The 27,257-nt window shown below is 34.5% G+C and overlaps 1 protein-coding gene across 5 annotated transcripts in view; it reads left to right on the forward strand.

The window, feature by feature from the left end:
* The window catches only part of SNX29 (sorting nexin 29), a 120,426-nt gene that overhangs the window by 53,234 nt on the left and 39,935 nt on the right, over positions 1 to 27,257 (forward strand). For 3 of the 5 annotated variants that reach the window (XR_015260206.1, XM_086759796.1, XM_086759799.1), the window contains exons 16-19: positions 971 to 1,087; positions 2,121 to 2,176; positions 3,125 to 3,206; positions 16,416 to 16,556. Coding sequence is in view for 4 of the 5 variants with exons in the window: in XM_086759796.1 (XP_086615922.1) it covers positions 971 to 1,087; positions 2,121 to 2,176; positions 3,125 to 3,206; positions 16,416 to 16,556 (396 nt within the window). In the remaining variant the exon portion in view is untranslated. Of the gene's footprint in view, positions 1 to 970; positions 1,088 to 2,120; positions 2,177 to 3,124; positions 3,207 to 4,782; positions 4,874 to 11,961; positions 12,031 to 16,415; positions 16,557 to 27,257 lie in introns of those variants that run through there. The other 2 variants (XM_086759798.1, XM_086759797.1) reach the window with 2 other exon arrangements.

Below are 27,257 nucleotides of genomic sequence, written 5' to 3' on the forward strand. Positions count from 1 at the left end.
CATTCAATTTTATAGTGTAATGGTTCTGACAAGGAGTAGCTAAAAATCCTGCTGAACACACATTTTAAGTTTCTTTTAGCCTTGCTTCCTGTTTCTGCTAGTTTCCCTATCATGTTCTTTTGATGATAACATGTTACAGCTACCTTCTGTCTGAGAAAAATTCAAGACCTCAATATTATCTTTAACTTTAGTGTGAGTTTTATTGTTTCTTGCGTCTCTTGGCAGGAATCAACTTAAACATATTTTGCTCTGTAAATTGTTCTACTTTTCATCCTTGTCATTCATCCAGCTCTGTTCGCTTTCGTAAACATCCTGCATCAATTAGTGCTTTCTTGACACTTTGACTCAAAAATGGAGAGCACAGACATAGTTAGACTTTGTGTTCAAAGAGACCGTGCTTGAGGCCACGCTATTTACTGATGTACAACAACTTGTGCCACAGCATAGCTGTGGTATTTATGCTCCTTTGACCCCTCACAGATTTGCCTAGTTCTAATTCTATTAAAACCCCAAGTAAGAGTCCAGAATATATTACTCATGAGTTATTGACAAAGTTTAATGGAGTTTGTGCGTTTTGCATTATTCCCAGCTCAAAGTATTGTGATTCGTTTGTAACTGTTAAGTGCTGTGTTCATTAAAGATTAAAACTGACAACAAAAGCTAATAAGTGTTTTATTAGAATCAATTGCTATAGGATATCCTCTGATGGGAATAAAATTGGCTGTAGAGTGTTATTTTGTCCTGTTGAAGTCAGTATCAAATCCTACATTTCAAGGCATGAGTCAAAATTATTATAACATTGTCTCTTCTTAATGTCAGTTCAAACGAATGTATTAGCAATGAGATGCACTACTTGGAGAGTATGGTAGAATAAAAAATTTAAATGAAAATTGATATACATGTAAGAAATTACGTAGTGTGGCTTTTTTTTTGGTTTAGAACACAATTATCTCTTGACTTTGTTTTTCAGGTAGCTGAAATGCATGGGGAACTGATTGAATTCAATGAGAGGCTGCACCGTGCTCTGATGGCTAAAGAAGCTCTTGTATCTCAGATGAGACAAGAGCTGATCGATTTGAGAGGGCCAGTAAGTGTTTGTTTATTACACTGTAGAATACCACTCTGGAATAAGCTCACAACCATTACTTGTGATGAAATAAAATATGTATTAGCTTACAAGTAATAACAAATAACAAATAATAACACATCCATGAAGAACATGTTACTTGTATTTTTGATAGCTAACTGAGTGTAAAATAGATACAGTTAGACAATAAAATTGTTTTCTACCAACTCTTGTTTCACTTTGGCTTTTTGTGTTAAGCAAAAAATGGAATTGAAATTTGAAAATGAACAGGGAGGAAACAGAAGGAGTCAAGAATGTTCCTAATAGTTGTCCACCTTCTGAGGGAGGCATATTTTGCTATGGTTTTTGCTCATATAATTACGTGGCATTGCTCCTTTTTTGTTTGCACTGGAAGCATTCATATCTATTTTATTATAACATTTATGTAAAGTGGCCGATGACAGTTCTGTGTGCATTAGTGAAGCAGGATTTCACCTATAATTTTCAGCATTTTAGATAGAAGCAATCACATTATTGTCTTAAGAGATGACAAATGCGTATTATAGCTGTACTTTCTTACTTGTACAAAACTATATAATGGTTTGTAAGAGCACAGCTAAAAAAATTATCATGTGTCTTTCTCTTCATGTTGGTTGTAAAAGAACATGATCGCTAGGATTTATATGCTTCATCTCTCCCCATAAATTGTTTATACATATGATGTACTTTTTTTTAGCATACTTTGCTTATAAAGGCCTAATAATGATGGTAATTCCTGGGTTTTCTATACCTTTCAAAACTACATGCTTTTACAAACCCTGATTTGTTTCTTTGCAAAACTATAGCAAATTGTAACATGAAGAACTCGCAAGGGTGATATGTTCATAATCATGTTGCACAGCTTTTTATTTTTCGTTTATTATTCCTCAGTAATAGTTTTTATTGGCATTTAAAAAATTGAATGTTGAATTGTAATTTCCTTATAATATTATGCTTTCTTAATAGAAAGCATTATAACCAGTGTGTGGGAATTATTTCTGTTTTGTAAATATAGGTCCCTGGAGATTTAAGTCAAACATCTGAAGATCAGAGTTTGTCAGATTTTGAAATGTAAGTTTCATTATACACATTTTTCTTTTCATACTGTCTTTATGGGAAAGAAGAATAAGCAATTTGCTTTTCCTATATTATTTCCAATAACTGAATTCTCACCTGTGGTATTGTATTGTTAAAAAGTATGGAGAGCTGCACAGTCCATGCCTATTTTAATAATGTTGAATCAAGGAGTTTAGATTTATGAAGATTCTCTTGGAGCACTCTTTCAGTGCACTAGGTATTGGTATTCTAACAAAGTACCAAGAAGTCACGGTTTTCTGTTGCTTTGGGTTGATAGATGCTAGATGCTATTCATAATGACTTTCTCATTTTTACAGAATAACTCCTAATCAACGCATACAAATAGTACTACAGAAAATCCCATCAACAACCCTGCTGGTCATCCCATATAATTCTAGAGTGTTGTGATTTGGAGTTTTGCCTTTATTAGTCAGACTAATGAATGTAGCTTTTTATGGATAAGGGAGTGAAAACGTAGCTGCTTTCTTTGAGTCAGAGAAATTTGGAGATGAATTAAAAATAGTGGATGGAAATGGCTTTGCCATAATTGTGCAGTGCTCGTCTGTTATTTAATGAACTCAATTGTTTGCTGAGTTTTGTGGACCGAAAAATTGAGTTGTTTGAAATGAATAGTTTTATTTCATGTGTATAATAAAATCTTGTCAAATGCACGCTGTAAAAAAAAAACCCCAAACCCCAAAAAACCCTGCAGAGTGAATTGTTTCAGTGCTCTTTTTCAGTTATGTTAATTTTAGGGAACACTTTCAGATACAGCAGATATAAAAGGTTCAGGCAGAACTACAATTTCTGATAGTCCATTTGAAATGTTAAGTTGCTTTGTTGATCACTTTGATCATTATCTAAATCAGTGGAGGTAGTTGCTTTGCAATTCTTATACATAAATATGATTCCCTATTTTAAGTCTTTCTTTTTCTTCCTCAGATCAAATCGTGCTCTTATTAATGTTTGGATTCCCTCAGTCTTTCTGCGTGGCAAAGCTGCTAACGCATTCCATGTTTATCAGGTAAGTGATACATCTTAAGATAGATTCTGTGTAAAAGTTTTTGAACTAAAATGGCACATTTTAATAATTTTAAAGACCTCAGTCTATTTCATTAGAGATAAGTTAATGAACAGCAGCAGTAACTTCATATATCTGTAGGATATATCACAATCTGTAGGATTGTGTTGATTATCCAAATAGCATATTTTGAGGGTTGGCTTTTGATAGTTTAATACTTTAAAAGCATACTAATTAGATGACTGCATTGGCCAGGGAGTACAACAATTCAGTATTAATCAATATTAATATTCAATGTGCATGAATATATTCTATTTCAATTTTCGGGGATATCAATGACCAGAAATGTCAGACAGATGTGGCCAGACAGACAGATGTGGCTTACTGTAGCAGCTCAATCAGAAGCATTTTGAATGGTGCAACAAGCCTTCACTATGTGTCATTGGATGCGTTCATAGTGTGTTCTGCTTCAGCCAGGTCTGAATTTAGGGGGTTGCGCTCTAGCCTGCCTGTAGTTGAAGCATTGAAATCCTGTAACGGTTCCTTCATTCCTGGATTGTCAGTTTCAGAACAATTTTACCCTCCAGGAATAGAATGGCAGGGCAAACTTTAAACACTCTTTAATAAGCTGTCCCACGCTATTTGTATTTCTTTGTGGATTATTAGCAGCTGCAAAGTTTTTCCACATTTGTTTCAGGCACGTGTACTTAGTTCTGAAAAAAAAATTCTGAAGCTTTTTAACCTTCCTCTCATTCTGAATTATGTGGTTTGTTTTTGTTTTTTTTTTTTTTATAATTTTAATCATTTATGAAGTGTTAGCAGATAATTGTAAAATACAGGAAAACACCCACCGTTCAGGTAGTAAAAGACAATGAAAAATAAGTCTTTACCTAATGGAAAGAAAAGCTAAACAATGCTGAGCAGTTAGTAATTTGTTCAAAAGCATTGATAATCAATCAAATTCAGGTGCACAAGTGTTTGTGGAAACTTGACTTGTTGACAAGTGTGATCATTTTTGTCGTTCTGCATCTCACATATGCTTCCACTCTGCTGTCACCAGCTACACATTCTCAAATCCAGACATCAGTGTGCTAATGCAGAAATTCTTAGAAGCATCAGTATCCCATGTCACTACATGTCTGTTACTCTAACGATGTTGCAGTCCTGTGACCACTAGAGGAGCTCTAGTTTCCCCTGCTTGTTTCCAAGGTTGCTCTCTTTTATCCTTTTTGTCCTGCTTTGTCATTTCTTAGGTTTCTCTTTTTTCTGTCACCGTACACCATTTCCTTTCCACCTCGAAGTTCAGTCTTTCCTCAAGCATTCTTACATCTAGACTGTTGATCAGGCAAAAGCTGGAGTGTGATGTACCCCAGAATTTTCTTCTTTGTGGGTTTTTTTTTTTTTTTTTTCCCTCCTGAATTTGCATAGAAATTTTTGGTTTCTGGGAGATAACTACAAACGAAGACAATTCCAGAAAAATATTTGGTATTTGAATGATGATGCCTTTTGTATTTGCAACAATATGACACTTGAATGTCTACATTCTCTGACTTTTTTTTTAGTTATATCTGCATTACAGATTGATATGAAGGCACCCAGTGAATATCCCTTTCATTTTTAAGTACATTTCTGACTGTTAGGCTTGGTACACTTGTTAATGATGGTGAGAAATGACATGTAACAGTACTGTCTGTACAGCATTAATTTTGTGTCTTTTTAATGTTACTGGTAGCTGCTGTTATGTGAAATACAGGAGGGGGCAATATGACCCAAGAGGTGATCTTATCTTTTCCTGATACTCAGGAGAGCTTATGTGGATGCAATGAATAGACTTCCATGTTTCTTTCCTACTTACGTGAAAAGTTAACATAATTTCTAATTATCAAATCATAGGCATGAATTGTTGCAGTGGGAGACTTACTGCAAAGAAAAGCACTCTAAAATATTTTTTATGTGAGTTGTGAATAAGAAGTAAACTTAAACTATGGCTTTCTCAGCTGTGTGTACTCATGGTCTGTTGCTCACACAGGTTTTCCTCCTCATTTGGTTGGTCAGTGAGAAGAGAAGCAAAGCAATTGTTGCAGCTGCCTGTGGATGAGCAGAGAATTTAGCTATAGGCAGCTCTTAAGTAAAAGGAGATGCTGTGATAGATGAAGGAATGGGAGGAAAACAGTCTTCGTACACTGTTAATGATTCTTAAGTTCAATAGTAACATTATTACTGCATAAGGAGGCCATATTGTTTTTTTAAAAAATGCTGCCAGTTTGGAGGTGCTGAGTGGTTAAATGGCCAGAAAACATAAAAAGAAATGAAAGAAAAGCACATATCTGTTTCAGAAGGGATCATGGAATCATGAAAGGGTCAATTTGCGTGTATTGCAAACAGTTGCGTTTTTATCAACACTTTTAATTTTATTGTTTACTTTTTCAGTTGCATTCTGTTTCATTGAATTGCAAGAAAGAAATTGCAATTTCTATTATTTTACTATTTTGTATTTTGAGTTTTGTTAGTGTTGTTACACCTAAGACATGAAACAGAAACTATTTATTTATAAGGTTGCTATCTAATATGCCAATTCTATCTTTTTTAAAAAGTAATAACGTATTTTTCATTAAGGTGTGTTAGAATTGGATTTAAAAACATTATTTCTTTGAAGAATTTAATTTATTTTAAATTTTACTTGTAACTTTGATATCAAACTTAGTTGTTAAAGAGCTCAATCCTTTTCATGCAGTTTGACTGTACATAACTATACAAATGGCATCATGAAAGCCTGGAAAGTATGCAAAATTCATATATACTATAGATGTTCTACGCTTTTTTTTTTCAGTAGGAAAAATATTGAGGTAAACTAATTATCCCAATTTATAAGAGGTTCTGGTCTTTATCCAAAATCTGCTGAAGCAGAGGGTTGGATGTTGCTCTCAAGTTGCTTTGGTTAAGGACCTAACTACACTGACTTGAATAAAATGTAGGGTTTTTTAATTGTACTTTTTGCACCTTATTTCTGTTTATGATTGGCATGGAATTTTAGAAATTATGTTCTACTGGTACAGAGTTTTCAATGGAAAACAAAGAACTTGTGATTGAAGGCTAAGCGAAGAAAAAAAGGCAGCAAAATATCTTGCAAGGTTCTCAAAGACTGAAAATTCTGGATTTACAGAAAGTCCATTTTGAGAATTTTATTAAGTTCTTTATGTCTATAATATATACTTGTAATGTTGGGCATCCATAGTCTGCCAAATTCTGTTTACTGATATATGTATTTGAAAAATGTACAAGTTCTGAATATTCATTATCTATTCACAGTAGTAATTTACGGGACATACGTAATGTGAAAAGTTAGAAGCATCTATCTAGAATAGACATGGAATGTCTGGTCAGACTAGTTTCTCTTTCGTTACAGAACAGCACAGAACATAATAGAATTCCTCTGGTGAACAGTTGTGTATTTGCTCAACCTTGTCTTTTAGTATTAAAAAAAAGTGAGCAAGAATTACTTGTAGAAGTGACCTCAGACTTCTATGATTCTTACTAAACTTTGATCTTGGTACCTGCTGAGATCTTTCCTTATGGAAGAATACATTAATGGCATTCCTGCCAATTTTTTATCTCAGTAAGAGGAGTATGACTGGGAAGAGTATCTGTCTAGGAAATAACTTTGCTTTCTGCCATTGTGCACATTAAAAAAAAAAAAAAAAAAAAAAAAGAAACTTTCCTAAATAGACATATAGACATTGTCACGTCTCTGATCAAATATGTAGTCATGTGCTTGCTGAATATATATTCTGCATTTTATAGCTACCAGGAAAGCACTGATTTATAAAATTTCAGAATAGCCTCAATAACAGCACTATGCGTTTATCTTCTTAAATCCCTGACAGAACACGTGCTCCTGAGTACAGGGAATTTGATTCAATGTTGAAATTGTGGAAGAGCATATTTACCAGGCTACCAGTATGTAATGAATAGACAAGGACTGAGAGTGACAATTAGGATAAATTACTGAGCTCATTTCTGAGAGTCCTCTTATTCATAATAAACATTATTTTTGCTGTTTTATCACTTATTTCTGTATAACTCTTTGTATAGGCCACATGAGAAATTGCTTGTAGTACATCAACGTAAAGGAAAGTAGCAATATTGAAAGATGTTATTATTATTGAGATCATTACCAACATCTTTTGGAGTTCATCATTCTCCACGAGTACATGAGTAATCATAACTTGAGATGTAAATACTGACTTTTGTTTGTGCTGGTTAATTCTGAGAAAAAGATGCCAATTGAACTTTGGACAAAGCTAAAGTGAGCCAATTGGAACAGGCAAAGTTTGAAACTTTGGGTTTGGGTAAACAACATTTTTAGATATGCTAAATACTTACAAGAGTACTTAAAGCTAAGTGGAAGTTAGCCTTAAGATGCTTAGCCTGCCTGAAAATTATCATATGGATAATACTATTAAGGTAAGATGTTGCTGCCAAATGAAAATGTTACAAAAGGACGGGGACCTTGACCATTGTATTTCGAAATGCAGTTCGTATAAAAGTATTTCTAAAATGGCTTCATTTCTTCTGCATTTTCTATTATTAGAAATAAATTGTCCTGTCCTCTCCTGTTATGAGCAACCTTGTTATCCTTTGCTGATTTCAAATTATGTGTCTCTGGAGCATTTCACTTGATGGAGAAAGGAAGACAGTGTGCCAGTGGAGACTTGCTATGTCACATTTATTGTTGATGCACTTTAGAATTGTTGTGCCTCTTTTGTCCCTTTTTGCTTGTAAGTGCATATTTTCTAACAGAGAAGAAACTACTGCATACCTGTCATGTGCCTTGGAAATGACCAAAAAGAGAGTGTAAAGAATTGCAGAGCACCTCAAATAGTTTGGAGAAGTATGAACCTATCAGTTCCGCAGTATCTGTCATCTTTTTTACTGGACTTACAAATGCTTCTTAAAAATATAAGAATTAAGAGAAATAAATCTGGGTAACTGTGCCTTTTCAAAATCAATGCCAATTTTGTGTTTGCACTTCTTAAACAGGGAGTATAAATGAATGACATGTTAATTTGCATATCAGGAGAGCCTGACTGGGACAAGATAAAAATAGAATCTAGCAGGAGTTTTGTTATAGTGCTTGCTTTTAAATTTATTTATTTTTATCCTTAAAAAACCACAGATATTACTTTTCAGTGAATAAAGAAGGAAAAGGTTCCAGCTCCAGCGTACTTGTCGCATAGTTTCAACCATCAAACAGTTTCTTTATTTTCTGCTAAGGATTACCAACTCTGGACAAGCTCAGAAATAAGGTTGTAGACCTTGAAATCAAGCAACATTTTATAATGAATCCTTTTAGATGTGGAAATTTTAATCAGACTTTTGTATTTGCAGAGTTACACTGCACTTGCATTGGTGTTTTAACTGGCAGCATTTACTGGTTATGAATTTTAAGAATTTAAAAACAAGGTCTAGAGACAGCCAAATTTTATGCTCAATTTGAATGACTGAGTTCAAGTGTCAGTTGTGAGCAGCAGATTACTCAGTGCTCACAGCTTAGCACTATCTAATACTGCCTTAAAAATTAACAGACTATTTTTCTTCGCAACATGTATTTGGGGTGCAAGACATCTTGCCACAGAGCTTGTGAATACTGAAAGTTTACATGGGTCTAGAAAATAATTGAGCTAACTAAACTGAAAAAGAATCAATCCAAACACAAAGATGTGAATTCTTTCTCAGGAAATCCCTGGATAGCAATGTTATGAGAGAGAGGCGACTTTTCTGGATAAATGTCACTGTACCTTTTGTTCATATTAAAGGGAACTGAATAAAATACATTTCATAATTCACCAAATAATTTTCTGAACTGTTGAAATCAGTATCCAGTTCAGAGATAAGGATGTCATGTGGGACAGTGTCAAATGCTTTGCACGAGTTCAGGCAGATGACATCAGTCAGTCATCCCTTGTCCACTGACGCTGTAACCCCGTTGTGGACCACCACCACATTGGTCAGGCATGATTTGCCCTTAGTGAAGCCATGTTGGCTGTCACCAGTCACTTTCTTATTTGCCATGTGCTTCCTCCCAGGAATATCTTCTAGTAAGAACATTAGACCAATTGCAGTTCTCCACTGTGAGTGCAAAAGAAGCTTCAGAGGTTTATTCTCGTACAAAGTTTGTGGTGGCCATTAGTAAGTGGTAAACTGATAAGTTATAAATATTAAAGGACCTAGCCATATGTAAAGAAGCTAATATATTTTGTACAAAGTAACAGTTAGGAAAGCCTAGTCCTTTAAACAGACAATTTAAATATTAGGCAACTTTGTAAAATCAGGATCATGCTGGCAACAGTCTACTCTTCTCTTTTAAACATCTTGTCTTTTTTACTTAACTAGTTGCTTTCTCATGACTGCTATTTGAGATCTGTGAAGTTTGATGCCCATCTTTTTTGTGAATCTTTTTGGTGAAGCAGATATTGTTCAGTCATTAGAAAATAATTTCTTGACTAGTATATTCACAGGGATACAGACAGAATCCAGGTTAGAATTTTAAAAAAAAATACATTTACATTTTACCTCTAGATGGTGATAGTTAGTTGCAGTTTCTTTAGTGCCTGTGAAGCAAGATGGTTATTGCAATATTATTTTGTCAGATTTCTCAACTGTAGAGTATCTTGTTGTTTTCTGCATACGTATGGATCCGCTTCTCTGTGAAGTATAGAGGGAATGCCATTAGTCATGCCTTTTGTTGCTATAATTACCAATCGCTGACCCTTAAGATAATGAAACCGAGATTTTGTGATTCTTAACATGATATCAATATTTAAATGGCTACTTGCAAATCTGTCTTGTCCGCAGAGCAGTAAACAATTTAGACTACACCAAATAAGATTAAAGATAAACATGATAATCAGACAAGACTGTTGCTATTTGGCTATAAATAGGACCCCCCCCAAGAATATAGTCAATAAACATTATTTTCTTACAACTTCTTTATTTCTTTGACTCTCTTCAGTCTTACTGTTTAATATTGACTGATATATTTTCTCATAATATTTATTTTTCTATTACTTTAAACTATGTTCTGTTCTTCCTCTCCACTTGCTCTCTGAAGGAAGAGCAGTATACTTTCATATGGAGAGGCTGTTCACAGTACCTGAATGCTTCTGCTTAAACAAAGGGAAGAATTTTCACAGAAATATAGCGTAAAAGAGATGGAAGAGAACAGTGACTGATACTCAAGAGTTTTTGAGAGGGAGAGTGCCCAGCAAGTTCTTTGGGTGAGAGATGAAACAGTGAAAACACAGTCCGGGATCTGCCTGATGTGACTGTTGACCTTTAATTTATACACGAGCCAGTGTAGCCTTAGTATTTAATCAAAGGTAGAAGTCTTAACAATGGAAGACAATAGATCGACAGTTAAAGAAGTTGAAAAGTAGGCAACAAATTGCAAGAATTAAACCCAAAGTTGAATTTAATTTCCCTGATATATGAGGAATTGGATTACTTTAGCAGCTGTAGCACTAAGCAGGCAAAAACTAGAGAGAAATAGACTTCTAATCATATTCCATTTCAGAGCAGCTCAGGGCAAAATGGCCTAGAATGATTGGGAGAATTTGAGAGAAAGATATGGCTCATGGTATTCTGAAAAGAATTGGTTTGAGGGTGCATAAGCCGAAGGTGAGTATCCCAGTTTTTCCATAATGGGACCTGAGGATGTGTCAGAGAAGGGTAAGAATAGGTAAAGGAGAAAAGCTTTTGAATAGCTGGGATGGAGGGAGTATACAAAGACGAGATCAGTCCTTGGAGACTTTTATAATTATTTATTTTTCTAAAGGAAACCATAATACAACTTAATACATTGATGTGCTAATAGAAAATGCTACTCTGGATGCAAAAAAAAAGAGAGAAAAGTACAATTTAAATTTTCAAATGATTTTATACCTACTACAGAAAGAAGAAAATAATTTGTATCTATTAAGTATCTAGAATAAATAGTAGTTAGGTACAAACTTATTGGTGAGATATACTCCTTTCCCTGGCCAGAGCACCCAAGATATCCTCTTTAGAGAAAAAGCCGGCAGTTCTGTCATTTTACCTATATTCTCTTCTGCAGAAGCTTCTTTCACTGCAGTGGTTGTCACGCATTGCAGTGACTGCATCAGTTCAAAGTGCATGTTTGTGAAATGGTGTTAATTATTTTTTGGTTACTGTATGTAGTATTTCACTGTCAAAAGGTGCTAATTAGGTTATTAAGTGACATATTCTGTGCTAATTTGATTTGTATTAAAAAAAAATAGTGATTCCATCCAGCAAAAGCATAGGCACACTGCTTTTGTTCTTTAGTATCCAGTCACTTCAGTGCTGTTTTGGTGAATGGAAACAGAACTGTGACTACAGAAGCACAGTGAACATAATTCTGCATGTATGTGATTGAGTGGATAGGCCTCAAATGCATGACATTTTTCTGTTTAGTACAATAATATTCGCTGGTTTTAAGGTTCATGCGTTGATGTGCATTCTCTCATGTATTTGACACTGTATTGTACATTTCTGTGAACTAAATATCAAAAAGCTGAAGACTTAACAAAATATATTACAGTATTTATAGTCTTTGTGCAGGTAGATAAAATGGTCTTATTGAGATAAAAGCTTGTTCACTTTAATTCCTGTTATGTCTCTGCGCGTAGAAAAGCACACAAAAAGCTGCTCATATCACAGCTGAAAAGTTTCATTGTTCCATTTGTTTTTCATTATGCAGAAATTCTTAAACTGGATCATTTTCAAAGAGGGAATTTAACCATAAATGCAGTCCTGCAGCTGTGTCAAAATATAACTTGCATTGGTATTCATTTCTCACACTTTGAAGGTAACTTTGGAGAATTCAGCTTGAATTTGTATTCTAAAAAGAATCTCATTGTCCTGAAGTAAAGTCAAGAAATGTAACTGGTTCTTCCTTTTCTGCTGTGTATTTCCCCTTTGGATTCATACCTTTTACTTCTATATGCTTTGAGTGCAGAGGTAATTTTGAAAAAAGCTTCATAAATGGATTGAAATACATTACTCCTCTCAGAAGAGCACACTCTGAAATAGGAAGAAAGGTAGTTCCAATCCCTGAAAACAGTTATTTCTTAAATTGTAAATTTTGATCAAAATCTTTAGTGTTCCTGAATAATTAAGATGTTCATTAAAGTTTAGCTGGTTTTAAGAATTTTAAAAACTTTATTATCATCATAAACCAGTATTTGAGAAACTGAACAAGCAGTAATTATAGAAGCTCATCCCAGAACATGTCTGCACCTCTGGTTAAAATGAATGAATTTTCTTCTTTCCACAGAAAGACTACTTAGTCATTTTTCTTAGATTATGTTAGCATTACTGTACAAAAGTACTAATAATCTTTCGTCGACAATCAAATAAGCATTCTATCAGTGATCTTGATTTGGTCTGTAAATTTTAATTACCTTTAAAATTACTTAATTAGGTTAGAAAGTGGATGATTTCAGGACAATATGGACATTTGAAAGGAAATGTAGTGATTTGGAATTTATTTTTAAATTGATCAGAGAGTGAGCCTAAGAGTAGTCCTTTTAACTTTATAAAATATCATCTTAAAATACTGTTCTGTAATTATATGTCATATGTTAAGGTATTTTCAGTAGTAGAAAGTAGTGTTGCTCTAGGGTGCAGCATGATAATTCGGGACAAACAGACAAAAGTGTATTTGTCAGCTATAGATTTCCCTGATTGCCTATTAAAAGACCATGAATGAAATTGTGGATACATTGAAGGTGATGGGAATAGTCCTAATGACTTATAAGACAATTTCAAACCATGTGTCTCAAGTTGCTTGATTTGGTATTATTTCAAAATTTTGTATACAAAGGTAGTTGTTCCTTGTTATTCCTGTGCTTAAGTTGTATGATCTGTATTTGATTTAAATTAGGATAGCTATATGCCTTACATGATTAGACTAGAATAAGTTTATCCAAGAAGTTTTATATTTAGAATTTACTTTGTTTGATTTCCCAACTGAATTTGCATTAAGAATCTTGAAAATACCTTGGCTTGTGAATATGATTCCCTGTTGAGATAATAAAGCTTAAAATGTGTACTACATCATGAACTTTCATATGCTTTTCATACCCTATTATATGATTGTCAATAAATTCAGTATGGCACAGGGCTCCAAATGTTACATTTTCATTCCTTACTCTCTACAAGAAATCAATATCTGTGTGCACAGAAGAACAACTTCTTTAACAACTTTATCTAAGAAATTAATCTCTGTTTTTGCAATCCTTAAAAATTTCAGTTACTGTGTACTGGATTCCTTAATTAGTTAACTATGGGTTACAGCTTAGCAGGTAATATTGAACCACATGAATCACCAAATGACATGTGCAAAGATAACTACATAGTTAAATTAGGATTTCTGTATTAAATAACTTGGCTAAAAAATAATTTAAGCTTTTTTTTTTTTTGTCATCCCTGCCCTCTGTAGGGAAGCTGAAACATGAATCTTGGGAGTGTATACAACATTTCAAACAATATGCTGGTTGAAGCGAGAATAAGCAGGGAGAGAGGTTAGAGCTGGGTGAATTATGAGTATTTAATATAGTTTTTACTACATTAAATTAATTTTATTGAAATTATGCAAAATACTTGCATTTCCTCTTTCCCTTCATTTTTCTTCAGAGGTGCATTGAATTGTTAAAACAGATGGTCTTGTAGGTACTTAATTATCTTTATCATGGCTTTATTTTCAAAATGAAAAAGAAATCTGGATACTTTTTGCAGGCTTACTATACTGGTTCCATCATTACACTATCTGAATTCTTGTTACCAAAATTATTTGAATTTTTGTTTACATATGCATTTGTAATTCACACAATACTCTGAATCTCTTGTATTCTTAGATGTGCTAATTTTGGAATTACAATATTCGTTTTTTTTTTTTGTCATGAAACATGGTGAAGTACAATAGTAACAAAAAATGCTTGTCATTCAATAGAGTCGAATATAGGAATATTTTATACAGTGAAATATTATGACTTGACAGAAGTTGCGTGGTATCTGCATGGTATATTGTATTTTGTTGCAAGACTGAAGCCTCCTATAAATTTGAAAAACTAGGTGATAAGAGAATACCTTAAAGACCAAACTAAAGGAAGGCTGCATAAGCTGCTTTTGTACAAGACATTCACTTGACGTCACTGGATCTCTGAAATAACATGAGTCCTGTTGTAGTTTAACCCCAGCTGGCAACTAAGCACCACACAACCGCTCGCTCACTCCTGGTGGGATGAGGGAGAGAATCAGAATGGTAACAGCATGAAAACTCATGGGTTGAGATAAAGATAGTTTAATAGTTAAAGCAAAAGCTGTGCATGTAAGCAAAGCAAAACAACTAATTCATCCATTACTTCCCATCGGCAGACAGACGTTCAGCCATCTTCAGGAAAGCAGGGCTCCATCATGCATAGCAGTTACTTGGGAAGACAAAATGCCATAACGCCAAATGTCTCCCGTTCCTTCTTTCCCCCGCTTTATATGCTGAGCGTGACATCATATGGTATGGAATATCCCTTTGGTCAGCTGAGGTCAGCTATCCTGGCTGTGTGCCCTCCTAGCTTCTTATACATCTCCAGCCTACTCGCTGGGGTGGGGTGAGAAGCAGAAAAGGCCTCAACCCTGTATAAACACTGCTCAGCAGTAACTAAAACATCCCTGTGTTATCAAAACTGTTTCCATCATAAATCCAAAGCATAGCCCTATACTAGATACTTTGAAGAAAATTAATTCTACCTCAGCCAAAACAAGCACAAGTCCTTAGTAAAATCTTATTTTTTCTAATTCAAATTTCTAATTTGGCAAATGTAGAGGAGAAGGACCATGTTAATGTTTCAGTCATCAGGAAAAGCTACAACTCAGTGTTGGAACTGGACACATCAAAATACAAATTTCTTTTTTTTTTTTTTTTTTTTTTTGTATTCACAAAAATACAGTTGTTACTGCCCATTCTTCGTGTGATTGTTGTTGGTGTTGCTTTTTTTTACCTGAGTGTTCTCCTGATACTTGCCTTACAACTTATTAAATTACTGGTTATTGTTGGAGAAGGAAGACAGTGCACTGTTATCAGTACTATTGCAGTGTAATTTGTGATGCAAAATACTGAGATTATTAATCGTAGAATGGTTTGGGCTGGAAGGGACCTTAAAGATCATCCAGTTCCATCCCCCTTACCATGGGCAGGGACACATTCCAGTAGACTAGGCCACTTAAAGCCCCATCCAACCTGGCCTTGAACGCTTCCAGAGATTAACATACATGTGTGAATGAATGAGCTACAGATTCTAGAGAAGTACCTAAGGAAAAAGTCACTCTGGATCTTGAGTTTTGATGCTTGGTTTATAGTTTCTGACTTGTGCTATTTCAACATGCTTTTAAATTGTGGGTTCATTTCTGTAAATTAAACATTATTCCCTAGTAATGAATGAAATCTCAGTTTTCTGTAAGTATATTTCACGTCTGCATGAAATTTTCCTAGAGAACGTGGATATTTAGCATGTAATTGGTAATATGCTTGTGAAATAATTGAGTGGCAAACAAAAACAGAATCACAAAAACTACAGCTGTGTTAAATTATACTTAATGTCCTATACAAGCAGAAAGAATGAACTGTGTTTATTTTCCAAACAATAAAATTTCTAGTTTAGTTTTCAATGTATTTTTTTAGAAAGTAAATTAAGTTTCATACTTTCGATAAAATGATATTTTGCAATTCTGATGCTACAAAGCTAATTTACAAAGTTGAAAAACTGTGAGTACAGAGAAACCAATTTTATAGCGGTATTAAATTATTTTTTCCTTTGGTCACTGACTAGTAGAATATGCTGGAAAACCATGGTAACAAAAATTGCTACCGTTGTTGCCCCAGAGTCAAGTTAAAATGAGCAAGCTATGTTTTGATTAATATAATAAAAAGAGAGAAAAAGAGAGTAAGAGAGAAGGGATAAAATAAGATTAATGATATGTACAGCAGAAACAGCTCAGAGATGTATCTATGGATAAGTGATCCTGGAACTTCTGCTGTCATTGCATCGTGAATGTGAAGGTGTTAAGCTGTGAAGCTTTGAAGAGTAAAGGTAAAGGAGATGTATTAATTCAATGGTTTGTCTTTAAATTATTTCCTTCCATATCTGTATTTTGCAGGTTTATATTAGGATAAAGGATGATGAATGGAATGTTTATCGAAGATATGCGGAGTTCAGAAGCTTGCATCATAAATTACAGAATAAATACCAGCAAGTGAGGACTTTTAACTTTCCACCTAAAAAGGCCATTGGAAACAAGGTACTTAAAAGAACTCATACTATCAGTAACAGTTGGGGAAAAAACCTTTCCTATCCACACACACAAAAAAAGAGGTGAATACCAAATATCTTTTACACCTGCTAGACAGTCTCTGCTATTTTTATACAGACCTTGCCCTCATCAGCTGGAGATTCACTTAATTCCTGTAATCTGTGTCATTGTGTCTTATGTCTCCCATTTAAAAGGAGGATTTATGTGTTTTCCTATCATATAGTGATTTTGCAATAAATACAGTACATATCATAGTATGTATGTAGTAAATATATATATTATCACGTAGTTAAATCCTTAATCACCAAAACTTTAAAATGTTCGAGAGCTTAAATACACATTGCAATATAAATCACAAATCCAGTAAGGACTGAGAAGGGAAGTAATCAAAATAATTTTTCTTTACAGTGTAGGAATGATCTGAAAAAGTTAGTTAACTATCACAAGTAAAATATTTTAGATTTAAATCATGCTTATTACTAAAACCGTCTATACTAAACCACTGTGTGCTTAAATCAACCTTCCTAATGTTAATTAAATTTGTTAGCTTTTATATGGGATTTTCACCTTTACTATCACAGTGTTCTATCTAAGTAGCACCAACCTTGTGGTCAGTGTAGTCATCAAAAGAAAGCTTGCATAATGACTAAAATACTCAAAGATCTTAATGAATCTTTATTTGGCCTAAGACCTCATTAATACCTGTATCACTAAAATGCCATAATAAATGTAATTATGTGTGGCAGCTTCATGTATGATCGAAAAATCATCATTGCTAATTTGTATGAAGTAATAGAAAAATTAAAAAACAAATAGAGAAATTTAATATTTATAAATTCGTTAATGGCATTCAGATGTCAATGAATGTGGACTGTGAGTGTTTAAAGATAGGAACTCTGATCTGACTTCAAATGATTTCCCAAGTGTTCCATAAAAATGAGAAGGTAAGCTCGGCACATGTGTTGTGAAATGAGTAGTAATGCACATAATCTGGAATAAGTGGTGGTGATATAAATATTTACGGCACTTACTAATAAAATCTGTAGGTCTGTTTGTTTGGCATAAAATCCAGAGTTAATGTAGTTGTTCATTGCCTACTAACCTAGTAAAAGAAAGTACTTATGAGAGCTTTTCTGCTTTTTTCATATGTTAGAAGATTGTGCTTTTTTAATCTCATTTTTAGTGGACAGTTTTGTAACAGAACAATGTATTTTCTTCTTTGTTACATAAGTATTTCTCCTTTTTTGAAGTGATGGAGTATCAGGCACTCCATGAAATTACAAAAGCCTTCTTTTAAGCTTTTTTGCATAGTCTTTCATCCTTAATGACTTTAAATGTTAATTGAATTACAACTTCAGTTGCACAATTGATGCATACAAAATTATCAGTTAAGTAACTCATTAAAAAATTTGCGTCGCTTATTCCTTCAGTGCTTTAGCTTTGGGCCAAAATTCTACCTTAATCATGCATAAGCCCACAATCACTTTCTGTCATATCTGATCTCAGAAACAGTATCTGTTCTTTACAGTAAGAAATGGGTGCCATCCATTGCACTCCTGAAAGACTCCTATGATGAAATATAAGCCAGTTATGTAATTGGAATGGATTAGTGATTACACTTCTGGCTACCTGCTGTAAATAGCTTGCAATTCGCAATGTGGCGCTTTCACATCAGCTTTGCAAAAGCTTAACTCAGTTTATCACACAAGAGCTTATTTTCACAGCACATTGTGTAGGCAAGTTTTTGTCCTTTTAATGGTGCTATTTTCTGTACCATGTCGTAGTATGTATTGCGTTTAGGAATATTACACGGTTTTATGCAGTATAGTGGATCATGCTTCAGGAACAATTACCATGTCGATCGAGCAGAAATAGTAGCCCCTTGGAACACGTTGCACTGTGTGACTGACTGAGATGGGTTAATGTCCTTGAGATGGCTCTCCTTTCCATGACAAAGCAAGCTGAAGTAATTGGAAGATTTACAAATTCAATGTAAAATTAATGAATTCATGTGGAAATATCTGTCTTGGAATCCTGTAGAACTTTCAGTTTAGGATGAGGGATTTGTGCAGGATGCTACACATGGAAATATTTGGTAAGAAGCATTAGAAGAGATGTTGTCAATACTACTTCTTTCAATACTGCTTTTTGAACTTTAGTAGCTACCAAAGCATGTTCCCTTTTAGATATACTGCTATATTTCAATATAATTTTTTTTTTCTCTCTGATATTAGTTACACTGATTTTAATACAATTGCAGCTGTCTTCCCATTTCTAATCAAGACAATCTTAAATCAGTGCCTAAAAAGCAGTTTCAGTAGCTAAATTCGGCTAACAAAAGCATCTCTATTCAGTTTACGTCAATCTGTGGTTTTAGTATCCTTTACAAATCCTCAGTGTTACTAGATGCCCAAATAATATATTGATAAAACATAGTCCTCCATGTGTGAATGCCTAAAAATGACTATTTTACAGCTTTTGGAAAATGGTGGTGTGTTCTTTTATATCCTTCAGGTCTTTACCTGAATGATGTTATTCATTGCATATCTTCAAGACACCGTTAAGTACTGTGAGGCTAATGAACGTCATAAGCTTATTCTAAATGTTAGTGGTGTTGAAAGAGAATTCCTCCTTTGATACCAGCACTAAAGTTGGTGTTCAGTTATATGTCTCAGACTGAGGGAACTTCCAAGACCACAAGAGGCCACCATGTTCTACAGAATGACCTAGAACCACTACTGCAAAGTCACCTAAAGAGTTGTGGTGAATGGAGTTAGATCTACTTGACGACCAGTCACAAGTAGTGTTACCCAGGGCTCAGTGCTGGGACCAGTTCTGTTTAATATCTTTGTCAATGATCTGGATGAGGGGAGTGAGTGCACCCTCAATAAGTCTGCAGATGATACCAAGTTAGGCGGGAGTCTGCTTGAGGGTAGGAAGGCTCTGCAGAGGGAGCTGGACAGGCTGGATCAATGGACTGAGGCCAGTTGTATGAGGTTCAGCAAGGCCAAGTGCTGGGTCCTGCACTTGGGTCACAACCATGCAACACTGCAGGCTTAAGGAAGAGTGGCTGGAAAGCTGCATGGCGGAAAAGGACCTAGAGGTGTTGGCCGACAGCCTTGCTGCAAGAGACATTGAGGTGCCGGAGCACATCCAAAGAAGGGCACCGAAGCTGGTGAAAGGTAGAAGTCTTATGAGGAGTGGCTGAGGGAACTGGAGTTGTTCAGCTTGGAGAAAGGGAGACAGAGGGGAGACCTTACTGTTCTCTATGACCACCCGAAAGGAGATTGTAGTGAGGTTAGTGTTCCTCTCTTCTCCCCGGTAACAAGCAATAGGACTAAGAGGAAGTGGCCTCAAGTTGCACCAGGGGAAGTTTAGATTGGATGTTAGGAAAAATTTATTTACTGAAAGGGTTGGCAAGCACTGGAACAGTGCACCCAGGGGAGTGGTTGAGTCACCATCCCTGGAGGCATTTAAAAGATGTGTAGATGTGGTGTTTAGGGACATAGTTTAGTGGTGAACTTGGTAGTGCTAGATTAATGGTTAGACTTGATGATCTTAAAGGTGTTTCCCAATCTAAACAATTCTGTGATTCTAAAATACTATCCACTGTTTTGCTATTCAAAATATTGGAGCTCTGAGGAGGGAACTTGACTAATGTAGAAAAAACTATGGAGAATTATTAATTTTCATGCATAATTTTCCTGCTTACTGCAATAGAAATCAGGAAAATCAGGTTCAAACACAAAGTTGCAGTTTGACACAGGGAAAATGCACAAAGAAAGCAGAATTTCAGCTGAATGAGGATTTTTAAAAGTGAGAAACTCAAGTATGTATTATTATTACATATATATTATCATCAAGTAACAGTGAAATCTGGAAATATTTTTTAAATTGTAAAACAATAGGCTAAGAATCTAATATTTATATTGCTTCTAATTATTATGTTTTTAATGTATTTCTGTCTTTCACTAGTTTGCCTTAAGTTGGGACAATTTATCTTAGCAGTTCATGTTTGTGATCTTTCAACGAATTATATATGTAGGATTAGAAACTAGCTTTAATGCTTGAAGAAACATAAATTTAATATACAGAAAACCAATTAGTAGAAAATCAAGAGAGAAGAGGAAAGAATACTGCTGTGGACAAGTAACATTTTTTCAATTACAAAGAAGAATGTATATTTGCATTTCAGGTTGATAACCTTCTTTTCAGTGTGTCAGTTTAAACATTTGTATATAGGATGTTAAAAGCAATGAAAAGAATACTTTGATTTATAAATGTTGCTTTGAAGTCAGAACAGATAGTGTAATTCTTGAAGGAAAATATAACAATAATGCTTGCAAGATTTCATGTGTTAAGTTTCATATAGACTAGTCCCTGTGCTGTAAATTTTCTACTAATGATATTTCAGTGCTGGTAGCAAATAGTTGTCAAAATCCTTGTAACTAGTCCTTGCAAGTATGAGTGTTCTGCCTTCAGTTTGTCGATGTTTTGTTTGAATTAAAACAATAAATGTATTTGTTCTCTTTTGTTGTGTGTATAAGAGAAATGTCATATACTTGTATATTTTTGTAATTCTTTTTTAAACTGCCAATCATTTTATTTAAAACTTACAAATTTGAACAGTATTTTTAACACTTGAACTGTTTTTGTAATTTTAAAACATGCCCTCCATTTATCAGCCTGTTTTGTGGTTTGCTATTTATTTTATATGTAGGTCTATATACCAAGACTTATAATTGCAAACTATGGGGTTTTTACATGAAATACTTTTGTGCCTTTTAGCTAGCCTTCAGCTACTTTGGATCTTTTGAATTCATATTTCCATTATCACTGTTTAAGTCTCTGTGAATATTACCTTCCTGTCAGGAGCTTCTAGGTCTGCAGTGTGGTGTGTTATGTGAAGCGCATGAAGAGTAGCTTCATACGATCATAACGATTGACTGCAAAGGGATCCCTGTATGCTCTTGCACAGAAATACAGCTTAATATTTTAATTTAAGATGAACCTTTACATTTACCTTCTGAACCGTTGTTGGTGTTATGTTGGTGTTTCACTTCTTAAATTATTGCTTTTAGTCTAACGGTTAAGTAATAACATGCAAGTATTTACTGGACCTACTGTTCTAATTTTAAAATATTGCAATGTCCTAAAATCTCAGTTGCTAATTCTGCTTTGGGCAGATTATAGCACTTAAAGAATGGATTTCAGAAACTGAGTAAACATCTAATTAAGTATCCTCTTGCAAGGGTATTGTCCCAATAGAGGACGTATCAAAATAGAAATGGTTCTTTGCTTCCACTGAAGATGTGAGTTCAGTGATTGTCTAAGTATGTAGAAATTGAATAAGGTAGCTTTCCACTGAGTGCTGACTTGACTGCTTGATATCCTTTGCTTTCCTTTAAAACACAGGATACCCCATATGGAAAGACTACACAGCACTTCTCTGAGATTAGAAGAGAGTGACTTTGCCATGACTCCTCAACTGCATAGGAGGAACAATACAGAAATCTAAAATAAGTTCTCTGTCTAGGAGAAAATGTTGAGAGCAACATCATTTATAATTTTCAGCCCATGCAGCTGAAGTCTGTGAGCTGTTTCTTTAGCCATAGCTTATTTCACGCCCAAATGTTAATTCAATAAAGTAAATGTGTCCCTCACCTATCAGTGACTAAGGTAAATTGTAGATTATTCTGTGTACGTAATTATCTTGATTCAGCAAAGCACTTCAGGACATAAACAAATTTAAGCATGTGTTTAACTTGCATTGAAATCAGAAGTACAGATATATGTGCTTTTGTACTTTATGGGGTTTAGTAGCTCATAGAATCTATCCTTCATCAGATTACTTTGTCAAAGTCATACTGTCGTAGGGAGCTGTGAGTTAGAAAGCAAAGAAGAAAGCAAAACTTCTAGCTACTGCCTTTCGGGCAGTGGGCTAAATAATATTTCTTCGTACTAAGCCTTGATATCCGGTGTCTTCAAGTAGAATTAGTAGAAAAATATGACTCTCTAATGTTTGAGAATTGGAATACATTTATTAAAGGAGAAAAGCTTTGGAAATATAAATCCTTAAGTTATATATTAAAATTTGAAGTTAAGGATTACTTCTATTAACACTTACTTAATTTGATTTTTGGATGATGTAATATAGATGCTTAAATTCTATATTATTCTTGATTTTCAAAGTGACTAGATTTTAATTTTCAGCCCTCTTAGTGCACTTAACTAGTATATCGAGTTATTTTCATGTACTACTTTGCCTTGTAAGTTTTAGGAAAAACTGTAGGTAATATAAATTTGACAGGCGTGCTTGAGCTGTAGTGTAGTTAAAAAGAAAAGAAAGGGATCCATTTGTATTGTGTTCAAATAGGGAGAGGAACTCAAATTAATCTTGTATGTATAGCCATATGCATTAATTCTATACACTGTTTTTACAGCATTCTAAAGCCATAAAAGAAACTTTGTCCTGTAAGTTCGCCGTGTTACTTCGTAACTGGAAAGTTGATTTCTCAAAGAAGTATAAGCTTTAAATAGCAATTGAGATTACTTTAATACAGTCTAGTTTTCAAATAGGTAACTTAATTGAAGTATCATACAGATAGAAATAAAAATAATTTCACACTTGGCATAATTATTAAAATTTCTAGTCACAGCATACCAGCATACCTCTTTTCTGACACTGTCACCTGCACTCTAAGGGGGACTACAGAGTATTTCAGATTTTGAATCCAAATTCTTTGATTTTCTACTGAAAAAGACTGCAGTTGATGTTTTATGTATACAGCTCTTAGAAAAGAGCATTCAGTTCTTCATTTCCATTTTTTGGTCATATCACTATCTAAGAGAAGAGAAATGAGTCAGTAAGAAATGGTTGGCTTTTATATGACAAATACTTTATGGCAAACACTTCATCTTCAAGTTCTGCGGTTGGAAATGTCTGGGTTACCTGAAACTCAGCATGAAGGTTAAAGCTAGCACAGTGCAGAGTAGTGTATTTCATTGTTGCTGGTTTAATTTAAAAGGTAAGCAGTTTGCCAATTCATACTTCTCCATCTCTTTCAGAATGTCTCACTGAATTTAATGTGTTCATTCGGTGCTTAAGTGTAACATTTAATGAAAATAGGGAATTGAGTATTTTTCTTTTCAAGTTACAAAAATTTGCTATTAATTGCTGTTGAAGTTTAGGGAGAACAAACACAGACTATTTAGGGTCTACAAAACAAAATTGTCCTGTCAAGAGCTGTTGTTATTTTTTGCTGTCTTGTAATCCTATAGTTAAGAGAAGCGATTTATTCTAACAAATTATTGAAGATAGAGCCCATAGAAACAGTTCAGATTGTGTTGCTTTACATCATGACATTATGGAGGGTGGGGGGGGTTAGGGAAGAAAGTAATGTAATTTACATGCTGCTTGGACAACTGCTAGATAAAAATATTGCAGTTTTATAACTCTTTTGTCATTTAGGTATTCTAGTAGCCTCCTCGTATAAAATGAAAATATAAAAATAATTTTCTAAATTTGTTTTGTTATTGTGACGGTGAAGCTAAATTAGCAAGTTACTTGCATTTATAAATTTCCTTTCAGAGAGACCTTAGCAGGGACATCTGATCACAGAAATAAAATTAAAACCTCCTTTCTCTGAATTTGAAATGTTATCCACATTTTTCTGTCTTTCTGTACCTATCAATATGCTTGATTTTATTATTCTCCCCACCCTCACCCCAATGTATTATTTGGTAAATATCAGGAAAATCTAATCTTACTTGCTCTACGCTCTACAGCTTTTTGGGCAATTACTGGTACTAAAAATATTCAGTGTTAATTTTTTAAAAAGTGGAGAAAACAAAATATTGAATACTTCAGATTGTGTGAAATGTTGGAGATACTTCCTGCATGAAAAACCTGGTTTTCCTTGTTGTACCATGTAAAATATCTTTACATGAAGGCACTACAAATAACAGGCACTTGATATCAATATTGCTCATTCATTCAATTTTTGTTTTAGAAAACAAAATCATTCTATCAGAGTGTATCTAAATAAAATTGCTATTAAGGTAGCATCTAGTCTTTTGAGTGGAGTAAAGTTCCAAGATCATCTTGTGTCCTGCTACTGTTTGGCAGATGGGATGATAAACTGCTGTATTAATGAGTTATTCTCATTATTTTTTTTCCAAATCATACTTTTACTTGCTAGAGTTAAAACATTTCAAATAAACATATTTGGATACTGTTAGCCCACAGGTGTAGACAGTAGCCAGAAGCTAGCAGCCGCCTTGCAGATCTCCTTTAGATGTCTTAGATGTTGCTGGCTAGCAGCAGACTGAGCAAGACTGCTGTAATCTTAGCCAGACCTATGAGGGGAGAAGTTGGCCAAGAGATGGTATCTGGGCTGTACCCATCCATATTCTCTTAGTATCCCCGCTCCTGACTTGCTGGAACCATCCAACAAGAGAGAAGTGGCATAAGTTTTGCTTGAAGGTTTTTACTGAGAAGGGAAAATACTGAAATGTGGTAGAGAAACAATTGTTACTGGACTTTGTGGGGAATTTTTAAAGCAAATTCTTTCACTTGCTGAGAAGGTAGAAGAGAATTTATGGTTTACAGTTTACTTCTTTGTGGGTTTGGCTCTTTCCAGTTTTAAATTTTTTTTTTTAATTCATTTATTATTTTATTTTAAAGGGAAGGCATCACTGTAAGCTTGTGTATGTAAGCTTGTACACTGTAAGCATTGTATGCACCATGTTTCTAAAGCGTTTTAGGGTTTTTTTTGGTTTTTTTTTTTTTTAATTTTGAGTCTGTCTTTATTGGTCTTCAGGGCATTTTCAAACCTGATAAAAGAAATTAAGAAAGAAGACTGCAGTGTTGGGGGAAAGCACTGAACTGAGACACATTTTAACTAATAGTGTTGATAGTTATTATTGTAATATAGGGTAGTGAAAAAATGGATCTCAATTTCATGAACTGTTGTAGTTTCCAGAATCTCAAGAATAAAAATAAAGAGTAGACTGATAATACTTGGTTTGAGAAGAAAACAGAAAGAGAATTGCCCTCTTCAATAGCTGAGTAAAAGATAAGCCCTAGGACGCTTGCTATAGGCTGCAGTTTTCTATAGATGCTATTTAATGAACAGTTGATTCCTGACCAGCTGACAAATTGACACATGGTTGGCATTTATGTCTTTAAATAACAAAATATTTAGATCTGGATTTGTTAGCATAACATTACCAATTGAGTTCTTTTTCTAACAGTGGCATTAAAAACAACACTAAAAAGAGATCAGTTTTATTTTTATTCTTAAGCTTTCTTTTTTCTGTTGATATATCTATTCATTTTTAACACTTTTTCTCAAAGAGGGTTTTGAGAATGTTCAGCCTTTTGCATGGATGATATCACTAGCTTGAAAATGCCAGATATAGGACAAGGGGTAATAGTTTTAAACTAGGAGGAGGTAGATTTAGACTAGATATAAGGAAGAAATTTTTTACACTGAGGGTTGGAGAACAATGGAACAGGTTGCTCAGAGAGGTGGTGGATGCCCCATCCCTGGAAACATTCAAGGCCAGGTTGGACGGGGCTCTGAGCAACCTGATCTGGTTGGAGATGTCCCTGCTCCTTGCAGGGGGGTTGGACTGGATGGGCTTTAAAGGTCCCTTCCCACCCAAACCATTCTGTGATTCTATAATCTTAAGAAACATACTTGATTCCTGGATTCTGTAAATGCCTGAGCCAATTTAGAGAGGCTCAAGACATAGTTTCAGTGAGATTTATTACACAGGGGAAGAATTTATCAAAATGGGATTGTCTCTTGTTTTGATAGGGCCTGGGGACTACGCACTTTTTTGTATCTGTTAACACGATTGTGCTCTGGACTTGCTTGAAGGATGCTATACAGCAACACTATATTCTGAGAAGGCACAGACAAAACCTTAGTATGACTATAAACCTTAGTAGCTATAATGCTGTAATAGATAAATTACCCTGTTACTCAATAAAAGGTAAGACTTTTTTTTGAAAATTAACATTTGAATAAGAACCATATTTGCAAGGCATAGACTGAGCTTGCAGCTCTTCTGGTGACCTGAGAAGGCTGGCACAGCTGCCAAGCAACCATTTCCTTACTGAACAGGTAGGCTTTGCTGAGCAGCTCTGCATAGACTCCTAGAATGGTGTATAGTACAGCAAGAGATGCCTCAAGTCTCAGAAAATTAGAAATGCTAATGAAAATGTTGCAATTGTCCATATAAATTTGTGCTAGACTGAGGGCATTGACAGGACCATAGCTCATCCCTAGCATGTGTGCTGCTGGATGGCTCTGCAGGAACGCCTTTTTCAAATAACTTTATCTAAACACATTACTTACTTTCTAGTAACATTGAAAGGAACCCATAGTTGGAGATGGGAATGCATCAGCTATTTATAGTAGAGAAACACAGAGTAATAATAACAATTATGTAGCAAATCTCTGTTTAAAGAAAGATCAATTTCTTTTCAAAACTGACAGTTCTTTGATTATTTCTTCTTTTATCTCATCCTCTTAAATTCCCATTTGTTCCACTGAACAATAACTGTACAAAAAAAATCTCCCAGTGGGATGGGAAAAAATGGCAATTTCATGTATTGTATATCCTTGTTTTGTTGTATAATGCTAGCTTGATTCTGCCATAAAGAAACTGGCAATACCA

Source organism: Chlamydotis macqueenii, chromosome 15 (genome assembly GCF_036417535.1).
Source record: "Chlamydotis macqueenii isolate bChlMac1 chromosome 15, bChlMac1.mat, whole genome shotgun sequence".
Classification (NCBI taxonomy): domain Eukaryota; kingdom Metazoa; phylum Chordata; class Aves; order Otidiformes; family Otididae; genus Chlamydotis; species Chlamydotis macqueenii.